The sequence below is a fragment of the Monodon monoceros genome, unplaced genomic scaffold (genome assembly GCF_005190385.1).
Source record: "Monodon monoceros isolate NGI ecotype Baffin Bay Population unplaced genomic scaffold, NGI_Narwhal_1 Super_Scaffold_4, whole genome shotgun sequence".
NCBI lineage: Eukaryota > Metazoa > Chordata > Mammalia > Artiodactyla > Monodontidae > Monodon > Monodon monoceros.
This window is the reverse complement of record NW_021703781.1, coordinates 56,563,452-56,587,066: the sequence shown is the minus strand read 5'-3', so window position 1 is coordinate 56,587,066 and position 23,615 is coordinate 56,563,452. Positions and strand designations below refer to the sequence as shown.

General features: G+C 44.6%; 1 protein-coding gene across 1 annotated transcript in view; it reads left to right on the top strand.

The window, feature by feature from the left end:
* The window catches only part of ARL3 (ADP ribosylation factor like GTPase 3), a 32,630-nt gene extending 12,703 nt beyond the window's left edge, over positions 1–19,927 (top strand). The window contains exons 4-6 of the mRNA XM_029201161.1: positions 8,283–8,333; positions 10,087–10,272; positions 19,648–19,927. Coding sequence (XP_029056994.1) covers positions 8,283–8,333; positions 10,087–10,272; positions 19,648–19,695 — 285 coding nt within the window. The 3' untranslated portion in view covers positions 19,696–19,927. The remainder of the gene's footprint in view (positions 1–8,282; positions 8,334–10,086; positions 10,273–19,647) is intronic.
* The last annotated feature ends 3,688 nt before the right edge of the window (positions 19,928–23,615 follow it).

Here is a 23,615-nt window from a genome sequence, read left to right as displayed (position 1 = left end):
CGAGTCCCATGTTCAGGTTTCATTACTCATCTCACTTGACCTGTCAGCACATTTAACAGAGTTGGTCGTGCTGTCCTTGAAACATTGTCTTTCCTTGGCTTCCAGAATTCCATTCTATCTTGGTTTTCCTCCTGTCTCACTGGCTACTCCTCCTCAATCTCCATTGCTATTTTTTCTTATCTCCCAACCTCCAAATGTTGGAGTGCCCCAGAGTTCAGGCCTGTGCCTTTCTTCTCTAAGTCGCTGCTTAGATGACCTCATCCAATTTCAAGGCGTTAATCACCACCTACATGCCGGTGAATCCCAAACTGTTATCTCCAACCTGGAACTCAGTTTCATATACAGCCAGCTGCCTATTTGACACCTGAACACCAGTGGCTAGTAAGTCCCCTCAACCTCAACACGTCCAAAACCGAATTCCTATCTTCATCCACCCCTGCCCACATCTTCTCCTCCAGCCTTCTCAGTAAATGACAGTCCCCTTCATCCAGAAGCACTGGACTCATTCTGGGCTCCTTTTCACTCCCCACATCTTCTCCGTCAGCCAATCCTGTCAATTCTACTTTCAGGATATTTCTAGAATCTGCCCACTTCTCTCCATCGCCCCTGCTACCGTGCACTGATTTTTTTTTAATTTATTTATTGTTTTTATTTATTTATTTGGCTGCATTGGGTCTTCATTGCTGCGCATGGGCTTTCTCTAGTTGCAGCGAGAGGGGGCTACACGGGCTTCTCATTGCGGTGGCTTCTCTTGTTGCGGAGCACAGACTCTAGGCGCACAGGCTTCAGTAGTTGTGGCATGCGGGCTCAGTGGTTGTGGTTTGCAGGCTCTAGAGCGCAGGCTCAGCATTTGTGGCGCACGGGCTTAGTTGCTCCACGGCATGTGGGATCTTCCCGGACCAGGGCTTGAACCCGTGTCCCTGCATTGGCAAGTGGATTCTTAAGCACTGCGCCACCAGGGAAGACCCCGTGCATTGATTATTGCAGTGTCATTCTAACTAGCCTCCTAACTTCTGCCTTGCCTCCCTCAAGTCTCTCCTCAACACTATAGCTATATTGATCCTATTAAAACATAAGCTTCCCAGCTCAGAGTTAAAGCCGAGGTTCTTATGGTGGTCCACGAAGCCCCCTACCTGCTGACTCCTCTCCCAAGCCCTTCTCACCTGGTGCCAGCTACACTGGCCTCCTTGCCATTCCTGGAACACAGGCATGCTCCCACCTCCGGTCTTTTGTCATCACTATTTACAATGCTAGAATTCTTTTTTCTTAGATATTCTCATGGTGTAGTCCCTCACCTCAGACATATTTTTATTTATTACCTTTCTCCTCCACTGTAATGTAAGCTACATGAATACAGGAACTTTTCTTTTCTTTTTTTTTTTTTTTAACTGTTGTATCCCCAGTGCTTAGAAAGTACCAAATAAATGAAATGGATAATTGTTATAGATGGATTCCAACATTAGGTAGAATGTGGAGTTCTATAACTTCTAAATTCTCTTCCAACTCTAAGGTTCTATGATTCTGTATCATTGTGGTCAAGTCCAGAGGCTTATTAATTTTATGAACTGGGTGGGACATCTACTTCACAGAGGGTTTATGAGAAGTAGTGAATTTATTTATCATGAGTCTTAAATGGGGAATAATTACCAAAATATAAAATTGTACTATCATCAAATCCATAAACACACGTGAGGTACCGAGATGGCCGTCACAAGGGCTCATAATGTTTCTGGCCCATGGTGAAGGTAAGTGCCAGTATGTTCCTTGTGCCAGGTTGAAGGTTTAAATGGATGAGAACAAAAAGATGAGACACATCCATCCATCCATTTATCCATCTATTCAACCAGTTATTCTTCCAAAATGTATTATATACCTTCTAGGAGAACAGAAGAGAAATGTTGAGAAAAAAGAAAAATTTTCCCTTTAATGCAGAAATTTCTTCTATAATCTCAAATAATGTGTCTGGTTTTGAAATATAATTTTAGAAATTTTCAAATTTATGTAGAGGTCAAAAAAATAGTGTAACGAAACCCTAGATACCTACCCATCATCTGGCTTCCTTAATTTCAGCTTTGGCAATCTTGTTTAATCTCCCCTACCACTACTTTTTTTTTTTTTAAGTATTTTAAAGCAAGTCCAAGCCATCATATTGTTTCACTCACGAATCCTTGAAATGTAGAGATGAGTCTCTAAATTGTATGAAACTACATGTTAGAAAAACTGAACATTAAAAGTCTTTCAAGGGCTTCCCTGGTGGCGCAGTGGTTGAGGGTCCGCCTGCCGATGTAGGGGACACGGGTTCGTGCCCCGGTCCGGGAAGATCCCACATGCTGCGGAGCGGCTGGGCCCGTGAGCCATAGCCGCTGAGCCTGCACGTCCGGAGCCTGTGCACCTCAATGGGAGAGGCCACAGCAGTGAGAGGCCCGTGTACTGGAAAAAAAAAAAAAGTCTTTCAAATCCCAAAAATCAACAAGGAAAGTCCTGGAACTAATAAGTGATTACAGCAAATTTGCAGGCTATAAGGCTAATATACAAAACCTATAGAGTCAAGCCAAATCATTATGCTATACACCTTAAACAGTGCTGTATGTCAATTATATCACAATAAAACTGGGGGAAGAAAAGGCTATAGATTCTCCTTTACTTTTTGAGGCAAGAGTTGGGAAAAAGCAGGCAATTGAGAGAAATCACAGTTCTATCTGTTCATCTACTGGATTAGGTACTTTGAAAGAAATGTCCAAATAAGGGCTGTATAGGGACTTCCCTGGTGGTCCAGTGGGTAAGACTCCACACTTCCAATGCAGGGGGCCCGGGTTCAATCCCTGGTCTGTGAACTAGATCCCACATGCGTGCCGCAGCTAAGAGTTCGCATGCCACAACTAAGAAGTCCACATGCCGCAACTAAAAAAGATCCCGCATGCCACAATGAAGATCCCGAGTGCCACAACTAAGACCCAGCACAGCCACAATAAATAAATAAATAAATTCCTTTCAAAAGAGCTGTATATAAGGACATTAATGCCTTAAGGCTCCATGAGGAGGTCTCAGAAACTTTCTGGTCTACAGATCAGGGTAATTTTAAATCATAAGCTCTAACATCTTGAGGGTAGACTGCAAGGTAGTTGTAATATGACCCTGGATTCCACACTTCCCATTAGCTGAGAGCACCTAGGAATTATTGGACAATCCAGCAAAAATAAGTTCACAGTAACCCTGGAGGAGCTTTCTCCAGCTGTATTATGCTGCCAGTATCAGACAGTATTTTGGATTGAGTCAAACCTTTTGTCATTTTCCAACGCTATTCGAGATTAAACAAGTCTTGAGGAGCAGCTGAGTCCCCAGGGTTAGATTCTAAGGCCTTGGGGCTTTTAGCCCTATCTGCCCGTTTTGTAGCAGCTTGGAGTGACAGTGGTGGATGGGTTACATTAGTTTGTTTGTCTGTATTTAATAGTCTTCCACTGTTGGTTGAAAAGACTTATTACACTAGACTCCACGCTGCCTAGAAGAGCAGGGTTGAGGCTTGATGCATTTCGTTGCCTGGTTAATTCTTTTCAGTTCTCTCTAGGGTGCCAAAATACAGTCTTGCTTTAGAGCAGGTGTCGACAAACTGATCCAGCCTGCCTCCTGTTATTGTGTCTCGTGAGCTAAGAATGGTTTTGACATTTTTAAATGGTTGAACAAAAAATCAAAAGAAGAATAAAATTTCATGACACATGAAAATTATATGAAATTCAAATTTCAGTGTCCGTAAATAAAGTTCTGTTGGAACACAGCCACGTCCATTTGTTTATGTATTTTTTTATGGTTGCTTTTGCACTACAGCAGCAAAGTTCAATAGCTGTGAAAGAGATTGTATGGGCCACAAAACCTAAAATATTTACTACCTGACCCCTTACAGAAAGAGTACCAACCCCCACTTTAAATTATATGTTTCTCTAGAGGTTTGAAAGAATCAGAGCAACTCCTAAAAGCGCAGTTATTCTCAGGGATGATGACACTGAGAACATGACTTCAGCTTTATTAATTTGGGGGAAGTGACTAAGAAATTAATCCTGAGATATGATAGAAGGGAGGGGATAGGATGTCTTCCATTTCTCTTGTGCCAGGAAATAACAGCCTTTTGATAGATAAAAACACATCATTTTTTTCAAGGTATATATTAATATTAATACCAAACTCCATTTACTTTATCATTATTAGTTTTGTGTTTAAACACAACATAATTTAAGGTAATTTGCCATCATTTCCATATCCAAAGGACATCAAGTGAGATAAAGCTCAACCAACCATCTCTTATATTATCTCCATAATATCACTCACACTTGAGCATCAGTACTACTAGAGCACAAATAACTGAAAACAGGTCATCCAGAAAACTTATTTGTCAGTTTCACCTTCCTCTTAAGACTTTTGCTCAAGCTATCAATAAAAAGCCACACTTTTTAGTGTCATCTCTTCTGTCTCCGTGTACCCCTCTGGTGGAGAAATACTTAAGAGCAATAAAATGGCCAAAAGGTGGCAGCAGGAGGGAGGAGGACCAGAAGCAAGAGGAGAAACAAAGAGCCTTCTATTCACATGGTGGATAATCAGTCTCCGGATAATCCAAAATTGGCTGAACTTCCATCCAGAAAAAGTCTTTTTCTCTAGGTCTTCCTCCCACAACCAAATAAAAATTTCCAAGCAGTTGCCAATGAAGGTGTGAATTGGCTCTGCTTAAAGCATCATTCTCATTCTGAGTGCCATGGATTATAAGTTTATTTTAGAATAGGTTTATGAAACTTAATTTTTGAAGATCCATAGTGTTTTAAGACCAGTCAAAAGCACTATATTTAACTTTCTTTAATACTTTCTGAGTATTTTTTATTTGATAATCTGTTTTTGGATTCTTTTTTTTGCTCAGTATTATGTAGCAACGTAAATGGGAAAAGAATTTGAAAACAAATAGATACATGTATATGTATAACTGAATCACTTTGCTGTACACCTGAAACTAACACAACACTGTTCATCAACTATACTCCAATATAAAATAAAAAGTTACACCAAGGGGGGAAGGGGCAGGGGTGGGATGAATTGGGAGATTGGGATTGACATATATACACTATTGATACTATGTATAAAATAGATACCTAATGAGAACCTACTCTGTAGCTCAGGGAACTCAGTGCTCTGTGGTGACCTAAAATTTAGGGAAGGAAATCCAAAAAAAGAGGGGATATATGTATACGTATAGCTGATTCACTTTCCTGTACAGTAGAAACTAACACAACATTGTAAAGCAACTGTACTCCAATAAAAATTAATTTTAAAAAATTAAAGTTAAACAAATGGTTTTTGCATGGCTAGATTAACAAGAAAAAGAAAGGAAGAAAAAGAGGCTATCCTTATCCTTAGCTATTGACCGCAAGCAAACAGATACTTGCAGGAAGAAACTGGGCAGCGCTGGGGAGGGGGTAACCAGGAGAATCGTGTGCCACTATAGAAAAACAGATTTGTGGGATCACCAGAGACTGGTTTGTGCTTAGGACTTTTTCACTTGGCCCTTTTAATAAATGGGGCAGTTGTTTTATAGCCTTCCTCCTGGAATTATTTTACAATAATTTTCAAATTCTATAAAAGTTATGTGAGAAAAATACTAAATGAAAGGAAGAATTTATGTACAGTTTAGGAAAAGCCCCCTTTTGACTCTTTTAATGAAAATGTTCCTTGTGAAATTTAATGTCAAAGCAGTAAGTAGCAAGTCATTTAGCAAGTAATTAAAGTAAAAGTTAAAACTTTCTTACTGACTTTCAGCCTCTGGATTCTTTGGTATTTCAATCATCATCTTTCTTGTCTACTATTCAAACTATCTTTCCATTCCTAATTATTCTCTCCCAACTGTTTATTTTTCATCATATCAAACACCAATTTCTTAACTGTATCTTTTTCTTTTCTTTTTATTTTTGGCTGCGCCACGCAGCTTATGGGATCCTAGTTCCCCGACCAGGGATTGAACCCGGGACCCGGCAGTGAAAGTGCCGAGTCCTAACCATTGGACTGCCAGGCAATTCCCATTAACTTTATCTTTAATTGTATTCTCAGCCTTGTCTCAGCCTCCTCTACATTTACCTTCTCGCTCATACCCTTTGTTCTCAAGCACATTTTTTCCTGCTTTGTAATCTGAGCTCAGAATACCCTCCCAGGGATCACCTGACCCTTCTCCCCTCCCTCACATCATCTCCCACTCTTGCCTGAGTGAAGATCATCTTAATCCACTATAGACTACCAAATAGTTCTAATCCCGTCCTTTGTATTCAGGTTCACTTTTCCACTGCATTCCTTCTTTCTACATCTGTGTTTATACTATGCCTGCTACTATATAATGTGAGACCCACCAGTGGAAAACTAAGCTACCACCATGTTCTGACTTATCAGACAGTATCGAATTTTGTGCCTCTGTGGTGTGCATTGACATTGAGTCAGAGTAATATTAACAATAACACAAAAAAATACTGAGACCAAACACATCCATCCTTTCTCCTATGATTCTCCATGAAGGAAACACAGGTGAGGTGGTCCCTGGTATAATATTTAGCACTAGTGACTCTAAATTTATTTATTTATTTATTTTTGGCCGTGCTGCGTGGCATGCGGTATCTTAGTTCCCGACCAGGGATCGAACACGTGCCCCCTGCCCCCTGCCCCGGGCCGAGGAAGCGCCGAGCCTTAACCACTGGACCTCCAGGGAAGTCCCAGCACTAGTGACTCTAAATGAGAGTGCATTAACTTAAGCAAAGGAATTTTCATTGTTGGGGTTTTTTTCCTTTCAAAAGAGAGCAAGTTTTCAGAGTAGAACAGAATTTTAAGACACGTAAAGGTGGGAATTCAAGATTGTTTTTCATTGTTGTTTTTCAATGATATGTTCTTTTAAAAGAGCGTTTCCATTGTACCGTTAGTTTAATAACAATTCTAATTTCTTTAAAGAAAGTTTGAAATTTTGATAATTTTTAAGATTAGCAACTGGGAGAACGTTTAATACACTGATGATTTTTTTTAAATGACTACAAAATGATATCTCTGGTTTTCTTTTTTTTTTTTAATTATTTATTTTTGGCTGCATTGGGTATTCATTGCTCTACATGGGCTTTCTCTGGTTGCGGCGAGCTGGGGCCGCTCTCCGTTGCAGTGCGTGGGCCTCTCATTGCGGTGGCTTCTCTTGTTGCGGAGCACAGGCTCTAGGCTCGCAGGCTTCAGTAGTTGTGGCACGTGGGCTCTAGAGCACAGGCTCAGTAGTTGTGGCGCACGGGCTTAGTTGCTCTGTAGCATGTGGGATCTTCCCAGACCAGGGCTCAAACCCATGTCCCCCGCACTGGCAGGCGGATTCTTAACCACTGTGCCGCCAGGGAAGTCCTCAGATTTTCTTTTTAAATTAACATATGAAGAAGAATTAGAAGGGAACTTTCATAGGAAATGAAAATAATTAATGTGCTTGGGTTCTGGAACTATAGGTGATTATTCTTTCTTCTTTGGTCTTATCTAATTTCCCTTATCATTGTTATAGGATGTTATTTATACAATAAATAAAATTCAGTGATGGGAAAGAAAGCTTGGGATTTGTAATTTACGGTAAATCTCAAAACTTCTCTTACTCTGGCAAAGCCTATGCCCCTGCTATTTCCAGTACTTGATCTTAACCTCCCAGCACCTGAAGACAGCATACAGTTAATACTGAAAATGGTACTTTCAGAATGATGATGTTCGAGGTCTATAGGATTTGTAAATGCCTCAAAACACTATCCCTTCCCGACAATTTGGGACACAGTATAGCAGAGTGCTTAAGAGCAACTAGGGACTTTACTGTCAGGTATGCCTGAGTTTGAATCCCCATTTTGTCATGTACCAAACGTAACTTGGGTAAATTACTTAACTTCTTCGGGCTTATGTTTATTTATGTATAAAATGGGATAAAAATGAAATCTAACTCACGGAGTGACAACGAGGATTAATAGGGTAAGTCTAGTAAGAATGCTCAGTGAATGCCTGTTAACTATATCTGTTTTTATCCTGCTTGGCTCTCCTGACTTCCTACTTTGGAGCTTTGCTGGAGGTATTTTCTGGGCCTCTCCATTTAATTAATGAATTAGTTTATTTTGCATCCGTAGATAAGAATTACCACCTCAGTTTCAGGATGCTGTGCTAATGTGAAAATCTGCTCATTGGGAGTCATCTGCTCCTTCCCTAGAAGTTGCCCTGTCTTTTTCCATATTTGCTTATTGAAGTAGCCTTCTCCTTTTACTTTACAGATATATGTAATTGACAGCGCAGACAGAAAAAGATTTGAAGAGACGGGTCAGGTAAAAAATTGTTCTGTTGAGATACTTCCCGAATAATTGGGTATTCATTAATCTACTTTGTAAATGTATAAGAGTGGGGGAAGTATTTTTGTTTAACCTGTGCAGTTTAAACAAAACAGTCATTCTGGCAAGCAGGCAAAATACCACTTGCCTAAAAAGAAATTAGTTGAGAATTCTTTAAACAATTTTTCATTTAAAGCCTTTTAGTTTTAATCAAATTAAATAAATAAGGTATAAGCAAATGGAACTTACCACCATGCCCAAAAGCTCTTCCCAGGCCACATAGAAATGAACCTGAGGAACAATTCACTTATCATTTCTGTGTACATTTTTCAATACCAACTTAATTGATCCAAGGGTAACTTGGACAAATTAGAAGGTATGGGAAGAAATGTGCAAGCCACGACTAAGCTGCTCTTCTTGCCAAGCGAAGAGATAGGTATACTTTGAACCCAAATATGACTTCAAATGCAGAGTGCATGTCAACATGATTACACAATGCAATCTGTGTATGCAATTTTAAATAGAGAAGCAGTGGGCATAGACCATTTTACCCAGACTGAGTGCACTGATAAGAAGTGAGTAGTATCGTGGACCTCTTTGGAGAAGCACCTTTACATTTTATTGCGGAGTCCTTGGCCTGTGTCCTGAACGTGGCCTTCCAAAGGTAGCAGTCCCCATGTTTAAGTTCCTTTTCCCTGGAAATTAGTTTGAGAACTCTCCAGACTCCTGGAGACAGCCCCTCTCCCTTCTATACCTTGATGATTTCTAGACTTCACTCAAGTGAAGCAATGTTAAACATGAGTTTGGAAGTGAAGGGTGTCAGATGGAGATCTGCCTCTTGAACCATCCAGTTCTCTTTGACAGCCCAAGTGTCTTAAGTAGCTAAAATGTGGGTTGAGTGGGGAAGAGGTGGATCCTGGCATTTCGCTAAGTACATACCTTCTCCTGTACTTGTTGCAGGCAGAATCAACATACAGTTTAGATCCCAACCAATAACCTAAAAATTAGAGACCTTGCCAGATGGACTAATGCAGTTACTTTAGGATGTGGGTTTAAGGAAGTGTAATGCACATGCATGCATGTTTTGGAGACAGAGATTGATGAAACAGAATTATAGTCTCTAAAGCAATTGTCATTTTTAGTTCAAATTTTAAAATACATATGTATATGCACGTATACATATATGCACGTATATACGTATATATACGCACGTATATACATATATATACGCACGTATACACGTATATATACGCACATATACACGTATATACACGCACGTATATACATATATATACGCGCGTATACACGTATATATACGCACGTATACACGTATATATACGCACGTATACACGTATATATACGCACGTATACACGTATGCGAATCTCTGCGTTGGAAGTTACTTGCAGATAGTAACGTTTGGGCAAGTTTAAAATGTCTAACCACAATTTGTGTTCTCCCTCGAACAGTATTTCTCAAAGTACGATTTATGAATCCCCTATAAAAGAACCACCTGGGGAACTTGTTAAAAATGCAAATCCCTGGACCCTGGCTTAGACTTTCCAAAGTCAGCATCTCTGGGGCAGGCCCGGGAATTTGCCAGGGGATTCTTCCACAAGCTTAAGTTTGAGAACCACTGCCCTTGAAAGTTGCTAGTTGATCAGCTTAACTTATTTATTTCTGATTAGAAATGCATGGTTAAATATCATAGATTTCATCCTCCCCTCCCCATATATTCCCAAAATGATCCAGGAACTAGCTGAATTACTGGAAGAAGAAAAGCTGAGTTGTGTGCCCGTGCTCATCTTTGCTAATAAGCAGGACCTACTCACAGCAGCCCCTGCCTCTGAAATCGCAGAAGGACTGAACCTGCACACCATCCGCGACCGAGTCTGGCAGATCCAGTCTTGCTCAGCTCTCACGGGAGAGGGCGTTCAGGTGAGGTTACTGGAGGGCTCGGTCACCTGGCAACACGGCAGCCAGCCGAGGTAGCCTGTCTCATTGGTTGGGCGGATCTAGATAGAAAAAGATATGAAACAAATAGCCTTTGATGGGCAGATGAACCATTCCAGGATGTGAAAGGCCTGGAGGAGTTTGATTCTTTTCTACTTAGCAACCAATCCCATATCATTAACTGTTCCAAGAAAGCCCCAGATAAACCACCCCCGACGAGTGACAAGCTACCCCACTGGGGAGGAGGTTCGGAATGGAAGAATTCAAAAATGCTTTCCGACTCTAGGGTTCTTTGGTGATTGGGTTGGGGGTTTTGTGTTGCGTCTTGTATTACGGATGCTAAATACTTGTACTCCCAAGGTAACAGAGCCATCAACAACACACTAGTTATCCTAGAAGTGTTTTGTCTTTTCTGTTGGCTGTCTCCACTACTGTCAGGGTTGGGGCCTGTTTCATGCTACTTCAGGTTGGTTTCCCATGGAGAAGCTTCTGCCGACCGAAAGCCTTAGGCTTTACACTGAGGAACTGTGTGCTGAAGAGCAGCTCCCCCTCATATGATCTTAATTTAGGGCAGAAAACGATTGTAATCCAGACACCTGAAAGGCTCAAAGAATGATCAACAGTTTCAGCTCTGATGTTTCCTACCAAGCAGCCTCAAACCAGTTGACCCTTGGGGTCAGCCCCCTACGACCACTTCTTGATTCTGAAGCCCCCAGCGTGCTCTACACGCCTCATTTTCAACATCTGGTGTACCTGCCAGGGAGGTGACCCAGTGCTGTGAGAACCAGACAGCACTGCTCTAGGATGCTTTGGAGGATCAACAGCATCTAGAAAAATGGCATCTCCCCTCATTGCCGTAGGACATGTGTCTCTGGTGGCATGACCAGTTTGCTTTTCTGTGAACTTGGTGTGTTGGGGGATGAGCCCGAGATTTGATTCTCCATCATTTTCCGGCAGCCTCTTTCCATTTCCCTTCTAATACTCTTCTCCCCCTCTCTCAGACATTTGATACTGATTTGTCTTAAAACTGCCTGACCACTTTTATCTCAAGCAAATAATCACTTCCTAGAATTATCTCACCTGTTCCAACTGTTTGCTGCCTGGTTTCTCCCTCTTTGTTACACAAGGAGCCCCTTCTGTGCTTGGCCTCTGATCTGAGGGCAGACCAGTCAGCACGGAACAAGCGCCCCTGCTCCAGACTCCTTGATACCTGCCCGTCAGAAGCTCTTGGTGCGTGTGTGTGTGTCGTGCAGGCTCCCAAGTAGCCAGAGATTACCTCGGCTGTGTCCCCAAAAGGGAAGCTGGGGCCCTGCGAGTCTCTGTGAGGTGTAGGTTTACGGAGGGGGCAGGTGTTAAGTCTCATCTATTTCCTTTTTTCTTTCCTAGAATGTGGTTATAAAGCAATATATTCTCATTTTAATCATATCAAAATAATACATAAAATTAAAAACTAAAAAGTTCTTTCATTTCCTCTAATCCCACTCAAGAAAGAAACTAACTACCATTAATAGTTTTATTCTTCTCAGGTCTCCTCTATAAAATTGCAATCATTTATGCGATTATGTATATCTTATCAGGTTTTGAATTAACTGGGCGATTTTCAGCTGGTCCAACAAGTATGCTACAACCCAGAATGTTTTTGAGTAGGTAAACTCTGATCATTTTATTTAGCTTCTCACTTTTAAACAAAAATCAAGTTCTGCCTAAGGTATTTCCCTCAGTTGTGCCAAAGATGGTACTCATGAGGCCTCAGGTTATTTTGGTGAGGCTGAGGCCCAGGAAAAGAGAGTAGCTTTCCTGTGTTTGTACAACCCACTTCAGCAAGAGGACTCCGCCTCTCTAAATGGTTTAGAACCCAAATATAGAAAATAGAGAACATCTTGAGTTTGGGGACTCTAAAGGTGGGGCCTTAAGAAAATAAATGCAGGGACTTCCCTGGCGGTCCAGTGGTTGGGACTCTGCGCTTCCAATGCAGGGGGTGCTGGTTCAATCCCTGGTCGGGGAACTAGGGTCCCACATGCCACGTGGCACAGCCAAAAGATTAAAAAAAAAAAAAGCAAATTAAATCATTAAAAAAAAAAAAAAGAAAAGAAATGCATTCTGTGTGCATACTCCTAAGAAAGTAGGAATTGACAGCTCTATTATCTTTTTTCACTCGTGGCCAGAGTGTCAAAAGGAAGAAAAAGCAAAGCTGGAATTAACAGTGAGGCTCTAGTTTCTTCAGCCAGCCTTAGGGATATAAAAAGGAGGGACTAGGGTCATCTTTTTAGAGGAATGGCATTCAAGTCAAGGGTGCTTCCTCAGAGGAGTGTGGAGTTGGGAGGGAGCTCTGGTCATTGTCTTTCCAGTCCGCACCCCTCCCGCTCGGCCAGGCAGAGATGACAAGGACAGACTCCTTGTTGCCAGCTGTTGAGCTGCCATAGAAATGAAGTTCCCTTTAAATCACAGGATCTTTGGGCCAAAAAAGAGGGTGTGAGCTACCAGACAGACAGAGGGTGGGGGCAGGCAGGAATCAAGTGAGACAGTCCTGTATGGTTTGATCTTGTTAGAAAGTTCTTCCCAGATCAGGGACCTCAGCAACCAGGTTCACAGGAAATGATATCATGAGAGATCCAGTAAAGAAATGTGAGCAAGAAAAATCATGGTTTTGTATGGAGAAGAAATAGTTTGAAGGTCACTTAATTAGTTTAGTAGATAGTACCATGGTGTATAGAATTGGGTAGTTAAGACTGGGATTTCAAGGTTAATGAGATTAGATTATGGTTAATAGAATGATATAAATTTAGAGAATTTAACCATTATTTGAAACGGGTTATTTAATAAAAATGTTAATTAAGAAGGGAGTCTGCTGTCTGTTGTCCTTTAATGGTAACCTTTGAGGACTGGAGAAAGGTCGTGGAAACACTTTTCATTGTGAGGCACTGATTGACCATGTCCCTCTCAGGTAATACCTTTGACCTAAGCTCTTGCCCACTCAGCCAGTTTCTTGGTTTTCATTTTAAAAAGAGTCACTTAGGTGGAATTCTTTCTCTGCATTGCTTAGTTCAGGAGCAGGCCTTTTAAAGATTCTTGTTAATTAAGGCTTTAACTATTCTTAAAAATGAAAGACTTCACTAGAAAAATGTCACTTTCAGAGATTCTGTGTAAAAATTTCCTGAAATTCCCTAAATTCCTATTTCATCCTCCCATTCCACCCTCCCCACCCACTACCCGCTGAAAGCTGGTCAGTAATGGGCAGAGCTGCTAAAATGATCAGATGTGAAGTGAGTCAAGTATCTGGCACCACAGCCCTAATGACCCTGAAAGAAAACGTACAAAGGTTTAAAAAAAAGACCTGGAATTTCTGTTCCTGTTTCAGATGTTTACAAACAGTGTCTCTATTTACATTGGGTTTAATCAAAATGCATTTGAGAGACATGTCCTCTACTGATAAATAACCCATCCAGTGGGTGAGTCAAGGGAACAGATCCACTAGGTGGGGAGCTATGCCCTCTGGAGTAGTCGGGCAGGGAGATCACTTCTCCTTAGCCAAGTAGCTTAAACATATGATTTGACATTATGGAAGTTAGTGATTCCTGGGGTGGATTTCACGTTCTTGTTCTACCTGATATTCTGATGGCAAATACATGCAGTCTTTACAAGGACAGGCAATCCCTTGCTCTGGGTGTGGAAATTGGCTTTTGAGGGCTTCAAAAGAGTTTGGAACAGGTCTTTCTTTGCCTGACTAATGGCGGTGAGGAGGCAGCCCATCATGTTATTAAAGCAAGTTTTCATGGGAAACTATCAAGAGCAGAGCATAGGTAAATGGCACTAAAAGCTGAAGGAGAACATCAATCTTGGAAACTCTGGGCTATGGAGAGCCCCATAGTCCAGAGGAGTGATCAGAGGAGACCCAGTTATGTCAAGAAGATGAAGGCAGAAAGAGGAGAAACTAAATAATGTTTGGGAGGGAAAACCTGCAGCCCCTGCAGGCAGACTGCCTTGCAGACATGGAGCGGCCTCCCGCTGCACGCTGGGGCTAGGCCAGGGCTGCTAGGGCCTCTCCTAGTGCACAACATCTAGCCTGGGACTCTTCTCTTCTTTTCCCTGGGTGTCTGGAAAATAGTGAACAAAGATCTGGCTTAGAGCCAGAGAAAGATATAGAGAAATCAATCCCTCTTCCACCTGCAGACCTGAATGTGAACCCCAAACCACAGCTTTCCTTGGCTGTTGTAGTTTCAGGTGCTTAAAGACATTTCCTCCCTAGAACATTTTGTGTGTGTGTGTGTGTTTAATTAAAATTATACTGCATTGGAATTTCCTTTCAAAGCAGAGATCAGCAGTTTCAACCTGGTCTCTAACCTTAGTCATAACAGAGACATGCCTACACCAGTAGCTTTGAGCTAGCAGAAGGTTCTCCTGGGTATTGCTCTCCATGCCCCTACCTCATGCTCATCCCTTCTTTTCATATCGCTTCCACATTCCTTGTCTTCCTTCACCAAGCAGGAGCCATGATCCGGCTCACAGAGGTCTCACCTACACAGAAAGGGCCTCTAGCAGTCTGAGCCCTGACGTGTGAGCTGTCCTTCAGAGCGCCTTGCAGGTGAACAGTAAACATTCACTAGCCCAGGTTCTTGTTTTTGTTTCTTTTTCCTTGATCCAGGGGACCTTTCCCTTAATATGCCAACAGAATTTCAATATATTTTTTAAATGACATTTACAGCTTCTTTCTAGGCCTGAATCAGTTATTTTCAACTCCCAGTGTGTATGGAACTGCTTATCTGCAAGTCAGACCTCAGGTTTATTTTTAAATTTTCAGATCTCTCTGTAGACTAAGGAAGCAAGCTTGGGACATGCGATTCTGCTACCTCTCTGGTGCAGTGCCCTTTGTCACCAGAAAAAGTATTAATAGCAAGCAATATTTTATGTATGCTGCTTCCAGCTGCTCCTTGACCCTGGGGGCCCAGTGGCACAATGGGATAGGCTGCATTGCTCAGCAAAGGTCTGAGTTCCGTCGTCTTAAAGCAATTACTGATGTGACCGTGTAGTCCTCATGGCATTAAAAACCAGGCCCACCCAACCATGGCTGCCACTGCTCAGTTCCAACCATGAAACAGTGATGGATGCATTGCAGAGATATCAAATTAAGAGAAGTGCATTGAGGTGGATGGACCTAGAGTCTGTCATACAGAGTGAAGTTAAGTCAGAAAGAGAAAAACAAATACCGTATGCTAACATATATATATGGAATCTAAAAAAAAAAAAAATTGTTCTGAAGGACCTAGGGGCAGGACAGGAATAAAGACACAGATGTAGAGAATGGACTTGAGGACGCGGGGAGGGATAAGGGTAAGCTGGGACGAAGTGAGAGAGTGGCATTGACATATATACACTACCAAATGTAAAATACATAGCTACTGGGAAGCAGCCACATAGCACAGGGAGATCAGCTCGGTGCTTTGTGACCACCTAGAGGGGTGGGATAGGGAGGGTGGGAGGGAGACGCAAGAGGGAGGACATATGGGGATATATGTATACATATAGCTGATTCACTTTGTTATAAAGCAGAAACTAACACACCACTGTAAAGCAATTATACTCCAGTAAAGATGTTAAAAAAAAAAGAGGAGTGCAGTCGGAGACCACTCTTCCCATAGAAAGGGCATCATGCCTTTAATCCCGAAACGGAGAGATCTGTGATCAGTAGGTTTTCACCCATATGGTTAGGGGCCATCTTATATTTTTCCCAGCAGTTAGTAGGGAATAATATCATGACATGGTAAAATGTATTTCCTCTCCCGAAGGCCAAACAAAGCTCAGTATTTGAGGTTCAGTGTCTCTCCTTAGTCTCTGGTATTGAATTGAAGCTAATCAATTTAAATTCAGTTTCAGCGAGGTTGGCCAGGGAAGGTGCGGTGGAGGACGAAAGGGAGGACTACTTATGCCATAAGGTTGTCAGCACTGTGAGGAAGATCCAGTACGCAGAAATTTGGTCAAACCAGTTTTTGACAATAAAGGTTCAACCATTAAACGAACCTATGAGTTCATTTCCTTCTTTGGAGGCAGAACAGTAACCTACTTCAAGTAAATGATCACCTTTTCTCAGTCATCTGTTTTTTGGGGTTTTTAAAATTTATTTATTTATTTTTGGCTGCGTTGGGTCTTCGTTGCTGCGCGCGGGCTTTCTCTAGTTGCGGCGAGCGGGGTCTACTCTTGGTTGTGGTGCGCAGGCTTCTCACTGCAGTGGCTTCTCTTGTTGTGGAGCACAGGCTCTAGGTGTGCGGGCTTCAGTAGTTGTGACTCGTGGGCTCTAGAGCACAGGCTCAGTAGTTGTGGCGAATGGGCTTAGTTGCTCTGCGGCATGTGGGATCTTCCCGGACCAGGGCTCAAACCCGTGTCCCCTACATTGGCAGGCGGATTCTTAACCACCGTGCCACCACGGAAGCCCCAGTCATCTGTTTTTAAAAAATCAAAGCCTTGCCATATTAAGGCCAGAGTGCCGTGGCTGCTGATTTAAGCATGAGAAGCAGAAGGGCCCTCCTCTTGCAATGATGTTGTCTCTAAAGAGAGAGATCCTGCTGGAGGTGGCGGGCTTGCGGAGAGTTAATACATGGGGAGCGAGGTAAACATGTAGGATTCCACACGCGCCGATACCTGGCAGCCCGGGAATCCTGAGAGCTGAGTGGCCAGAAACAGCCTCTGGCACCTTCAGAGCTGCAGCAAAGCCACGCAGGGTGCTTGGGTAGGGCTGTTCTGTCTCATGCCCCTGTATTCAGCTGGAAGTCATAACGAAGAAAAAACTGGAATTGCTCCCTCTGCCAACTTGAGCCCCAGCTTCTCTCTAAGCCTGAGGCAGAGCTCCTCCCCGAGCAGTTGCCCGCGGTCATTGAGAAATGGTCATCGAGAGCAGATGCCGGGGCTAGATTGCCTGGGTTCACAGCCTGCCTCTGCCACGCACTCTTCTGTGCCCCCATTTCCTCATCCATGAGTACCTACTTCACAGTGTTGTTACAAGGATTAATTTAAAAGATATAAATTAAGTGTGTGGCCACCACCATGCTAAGTTCTGTAAACACCACCTCAAGCCAGCCTGGCGTGGACCCTTCCCTCAGGAGCCTTTCCTTGCCAGTGGGCACCCTGGCACAGCTTGTGCCTGATTTTTATTGAAGAGCTATCATCGTCATTGACTGTTGCCTCCCCAACACTGCCACCTCCAGCTCAGGTTCTCCTCTAGGTAATGACAGGAAAGGCACAATCCCCAGCCTCCAGACACCAGATCAGGGTGGCCTTCCCGAGCCAGAGCAGCTTAAGTCTCCTAGGCTTCCCACACTCCAGGTTGCAGGCGCAGCTGCAAAGCCCCGGGGCCAGCGGGTCAGCTGGTGGGGCCCGACCTCTGAGCGCCCTCTGCTGGCAGGACTGTGGAAGGGTTTTGTCACCGCGGGCCCTCACGTACATCTGGAGGACACTGCCCCTCGGCAGGGCTCCCCCATTTAAATTCCCTCTGCCTCCATAACAGATACCCAGGAGAAAACTGCCCCTCACCCTCCATGTTCTGCTTTGGGTTCCTGCAGCTGAGTAAATATTTTTCCTATCTCTTTGAGTGCATTCATGTTGAGTTACATGCAGTAAAAGAAACCCACCCCCCTCTATAATCAGCCGTAAAAGAAGAGGGAAAATGGTATTCGTATAGTGTGGGAACACCGTTCTTGATTCCTCTGAGAAGATGATTTGATAAAATGTTGCAAGTCTCTACAGAGGAGGAAATATTGAGGTACGCACCTTTGATGGTGTTTGTGCGGGTTCCTGAAAATGGAAAGTGCTACGTTAAGTGCTGAGCTATTCAGCTCCGAATGCAAAGGGAAGATGCTTATCTTATTCATCCCTCTTTTATTTGTAAAATCTTTTTTGTCTCCTGGCAGGTGATCTTTTTTTTTTTTCCTGGAAACCAATTAGCTCCTAAAATTAAACATGCTTCTCTTTAAATTATTCCTTTTCATAAAATGGTCTTAAAATTGGCCTCAGCTTTTCAGAGTAAGTAGCTGACCCAGTTGTAATCGGAGATGCATTCGTAGTCCACCTTCTCCCACCTCGGCATTCCCCCACCCTCATCCCCACTGCTGCCAGGTGCTGTCCACCTTTGTGCCTTCAGCTGTGGCCAGCCTCTTCTTGGCACATGCCCTAAGGTGTGCTCTGGGACAGCCATCAGATTATCTGATTCTCCCACCCAAGTGCTCTGATGGCAACTGGCGGAGTTTTAATCACTGTAAATTCAGGTTATGGTCAGATTAGCCAGGAGATAGGATGCCTGCTGGTTGTTTTGAAGTGATGTATTGTTTATGGGATTAATGCTCCTAATGGCCAAGGGTGTCAGCTGATGTTTATTACTTTAAGCTGTCTCAGCTGTTCAGGTTCAACAGCTAGCTCCCTGGTCATAGGAAATGCGGGGCTCTGAATGTCATGTATGCCCTGAGATGTGCACGTGTGACACATGCAGGGGAAAGGGGTGCGGTGCGTTGCAGGAGCCTCGTTTGATTTTGTTCTGGGCTTCTGAGACCTCTGCACACCCCTGGGGGTCAGAGAGACTCTGGGGAAAGGGTGAGCATTCAGGGATGGCTGCAAAGGGCGTTGAGAAATAGGTCATCTCTGGCGGGCCTGGCATCCACGAGATATCATGCCACCTGCCAAGTGGCTGTAGGTATTGTGTGGTTTTTACCTCTGTCCTCCAGCCTTCTAAGAGAGGACACTTTCAAGGTCGCTGTGCATTTAAGGGAAACTTCTCCCCAGTCCCTCTGCTTGGTAGCGCTTAAAGCTGCAAGAACCAGGCCAGGCCCCTTTAAACCTTCCCTGGTGCTGCGCAAAGAGAAATAAATGCACATTGCCCCAGTGTGTGTCTAGTAACATGCACTGCAGTTGGTTTGTTTTTCCAAAAAGAAATTTAATTTAGCGCAAGTGTACACTGCCACACTGTAAACACACCGGGCACCAGAAAGGTGGCTTATTGAATTTAATGCCCTAGCAAAGGTCAGCTTTTAGAAAAAGCCAAAAATGGCTGGAATCTGTCCTGATAGCTCCTCAATCAGGCCTTGGATCCAGGCAGATGTGTTTATTTTTTCAGAGGGAGTTCCTGAGGACCCATCTCAAGTTCGGGCTCTGGACATTCCCCCTCCCTTCTCCCTCCTGTGCTCTCAGAGGCCTCCCTCCTCCTCCCCAGGAGGTCACTGTCCCTGGTCACCCAGGTGGGCCCCTGGGGAAGGCAAGCTCTGTTGAGCTGGTGGTTGAGGAGGGAGGACCCAGGACCCTCGCCCTCTCCCCTCTGGGGCTAGAGTGTGTGGTGCCTTTCTTACAACTAACGCTGCCTCTCTCTGACCATTTCCCTCGAAGGACGGCATGAACTGGGTCTGCAAAAATGTCAATGCAAAGAAGAAATAAGATCTTGACGCATGGAGACGCAGGAGCTGCGGGAGCTGAATTCTGTCCTGAAAAACACTAATTTGCTGCTTTCTGACCAAATGTTTTTCCATCTGTGTACGGCTACAGCTGTGTGAAGAGAGGGAACAACACAGTTTAAAAAGAATCCCCATTCCAGCAGTACATTTAACATGATCTCTGAAGTTCAGTATCATTTTTCAAATAAAGGAATTATATTATTTCCTCTGCATAATTGAAATAGTGTTAAATGTCTCAAAGCACATGATTAGAAAATGAGATCTTTTAAATGAGCAAGAGATTGCGTTGCGGTTTAGGCAATTCCAGTGGGCTTTTTTCTTTCAAAAAAAAAAGGGGGGGTGCTGGGGAGAGGAAGAGGAAGAAGCAGCTTAGGCTGCGGTCATTCATTTCCTGACCTGTCCTTACATTCCCCCATGGTGTTGAAACCAAGACAGTGTTTGATGGTGCTGGTCAGTGATTTTTACCATCATGCACTGAGCCAGGGTTGCAGCCTGTCTGGGTGGGGAGCTGCTGGGCTTGGGGGGTGAAGCGTGAATAGAAGATGATTAAACCGTCTTGTCATGCAGGTAGGAGACTGTATGTAATTCTCACCCTTTGGAAAGGAAAAAAAAAGCCTTTCTTGCAAACAACGCACCACAGAAACATACCCCGTCCCCAGCCCCCAACCAGCTACACAGGGAATCAGAGTCTTACGACTTTTGACTGTAATGACATCTGGAATGTAAGGAGAGGTGGGAGGTTTAATTCCAGAAAAATTACAAGGTCCTTAAAAAGCCCTCACATGGAGGGCTCAGGCTAGCGTAAACAGGCTTTCTCCAGTTCAGTGGAGCAGTGAGCAGCCGACTCTGAAATTAGCTGGCTTCTCCACGGCTGTCCTATAGAAGGGATTTCTAAAGCTCAAAGAATTCTGTGTTTAAATGATCACAATAGGCTGCTGCTATCAGATTTTAAAAATAAATGCAGCTTTACCGTCAACCTGCTCCACTGAGAAAAGCCAGGCAGATCGATTTTTAGAAACGATCAATTTTTACAGTGCTGGCAACTTGGTGGTGTGGGCTGCTCGAGGGGGACAGGGCTTGTTGCTGGGAAGAGCGTGGGTGTGTATGGTTGCAGGGGCCGTGCCCGGGGAAGCCAGAGTCACCCCAGCTTCTGGTCCCCTCTGCCTCTCTCCAGCAAAATGTGTCCTCTGGTGACTGATTGGAGAGGAATGGTGGGAGACTTCTCCTGCCCCGTGTTGCAAAAAGAGCTTGCTTCCCTGAGCCTTAAGAGATCCCCGGCTTCAAGCAAGGGAAAGCAGGCCAGAGCATCCCTGGCTCCTGAACTGAACTATGTCCTGATGCCTGAGCAGTGCGGTTCTCAGAGACTGAATAAGAGACCGTCAAGTGGCTGGTGGGTCCCAGGAGGGCAGCTACTTTTACCTCCCAGGAGGTGGCCCTTCCCGAACCCACCAAGGCATGTGAGCAAACTGAAGGGGTCACTCCAGCCCCTGGCCCTCAGTACCCAGCCTTTCTGGACCAAGTGGCGCCGGTGAGGCTGAAGCATGGTCCGCTTCAAAGGTGGTCTGGGGTGAAAGTCATTAACAAGGCCAGACATGAAAAGGTGCCCTGGGTTGCAAGTACTTATAGGGACAGACCTGTAAGTACTTGCAAAACAAAAAGAAGGTGAGGGTTTTTAAACCACTGTGAGCTAGTTGCCCCCTGCAGCCTCCCCCGGCTTGTCTGTCTTACCCAGACGCCTCTCGCCCTTTGAACAGAGGCAAAACAAAATTATAAGAAACCAGAAATCCCCCTTCTATCCGGCTGGAAATGTGGCTCTAGCACTTGAAAATATTTTTTCCCCTCCAAATAGTGCATCAGGGATGTTATCTGAGGGGCAAAATGCCTGCCTTGAGGTCTGTGATTTGGGAACACTGAGATGTGGAACTTGGACTCTGGCAGTGGATGGTCTGTGAAATATCTTTGTTCTTTTACTACCAACTTAGGGAACTGTTTGAAAGGGCCCCCCAGGGCCTCAGCCAGCAGGCAGAAGCCACTGCCTTCCTCTGATAACAGCCTCTGTGAATGTTCAGATTTGCTTTTCAGCTAAAGACACAGAGACATTGTGGATGTCACACACTTTCATCTTCCCTTTCAGCCCTACTGAACCCTCGCGGGGCTCGCAGGGTAGATGAGAGGAGCCTGAAAAATGCAGAGTTTGAAAGCTCCCATTTGTAAAAACAAAATGCTTCTAAAGACTCCTTTCCTCTCCCCAGCCACCGCCCCCCCGCACTTGGAGGACAGAATTGGAAGCTAGAAAGGGGACTCCCGGTCTCCCATCCTCCCACTCCCAGTGAGTCTTAGTGGTGAGACTTGCTCTGGGCACGACTTCATCTGAATGTGCCGGGAAGAGGGTTGGGGGCCAGAGGGCGGGCAAGGCCTGGGACAGGGGCCCCAGGGTGTGTGCTCAGACCAGTTGTGGGAAAAACTCCTTCCCGTCCCCTCCTCCCGACTTCCCCCGTGCGGATCCTTCTGGCTGGCTTCCCCGTGCCCAGGGCAGCACACCCTTTCCCCTTCACTCTCCCTTGGTTACTATGGAAACAAGGGTGTCATTGATGTGGGCTGAGCTGGGGAACATGTCGGCGGCGCACAGCTGAGAGTCAGCGATTATGCCGGCGGGTAGAAATGTACCAGGGTTAAGGTCCGCAGCTCCCAAACTGCGGGAAGGACGCCGTCCTGCCCCCTCCCTCCTCTCCCTCTCCTGGCTTTTGACGAATTCCTTTATTCCCTTCCGGGCTAAAGCAGTGGCTATTTTTGCGCCACTCTATGCCCCACCCTCGCTGTCGGCCGCGCCTTATCCGGCCTGGCCTGGAGGGTGACACCATGTCACCCTCGCCAGGACTCGTCCCTTGATTCCCGTCAGAGTTTGCTTTGATTTCTCTATCCTTCTCAGGGGCCAGTTCTTACTTCCTTTTATTTTTAGCTCTGCACTCCATGTGGTTTCAGGGTTCAGTCTGCTCATCGAAAAGTTCTTTTTTTTATAGTCTCTTTTGAAAATGATAGTCAAAGGAAGGGACGTGGTATTTGGTCATGTGGAAAATTCAATGTATAATTTAGACGTCTGTCAAAAATCCGACAAATAAAATTTAGCTGAAACCAAGGCAGCCTGGAAAGTGTCGTGTCCTTTGCTGGAGAGGGGAGAGGGCCTGTGGTGTGCTTGTCCTTTCAGAGGTTAGCATCCCTCAAGGTGCTTTCTTCAGAAGGATGTAACATTAACACCGCCACCAACAATAAAAATAACCCTTTATTAAGCCCCTCCTACATACCAGACCTCTCATCTACATCATGGGGTAGTATTAGTCCCACCTCACAGTTAAGCAAACTGAGGCATGGGCCTGGGTTAAGGAATTCATCCACTATCACAGAGCCATTAGTGCCAGCAGGGCAGGACCCTGGGTCTGAAGGCCGTGGCAAGTTGCCTCCTCTGGAGGGCAAAGACAATAACGGCCGTTTCTCAGGCATCTCAGTCCCCGGCCTTCCGAGCCCACACCAGGGGTCTCCTCTGATCAATGCCGCTCCTCAGGGAGGCGCGGGGGGGGGGGGGGGGGGGGGGGGGGGGGGGGTGTCTCTGTCCCAAGCATTGGGTGTCCTCTGTCCTCACGGCGGCACAGCTGAAGATTTTGTACCGTGCTTTGCACAGACAGAAAAAAGGGAGAAGTCAGGAAAACTGCGGTTGGCAAGGATGCTGGCAATGGCCTAGTACCTAATACTGAATCTTCCTTCTAGAGACGGTGCAGAGAGGGGAGTACACTTGCCCAAAGCCACACAGTAGGAGGCAGAATGGGCTCCAGTCCAGGGCTCTTCTCTCAGGAGAAGAGCTTGTCTTCCCCTCTGGCAGCCTCACTTCAGTGGCCTTAGAGACATACC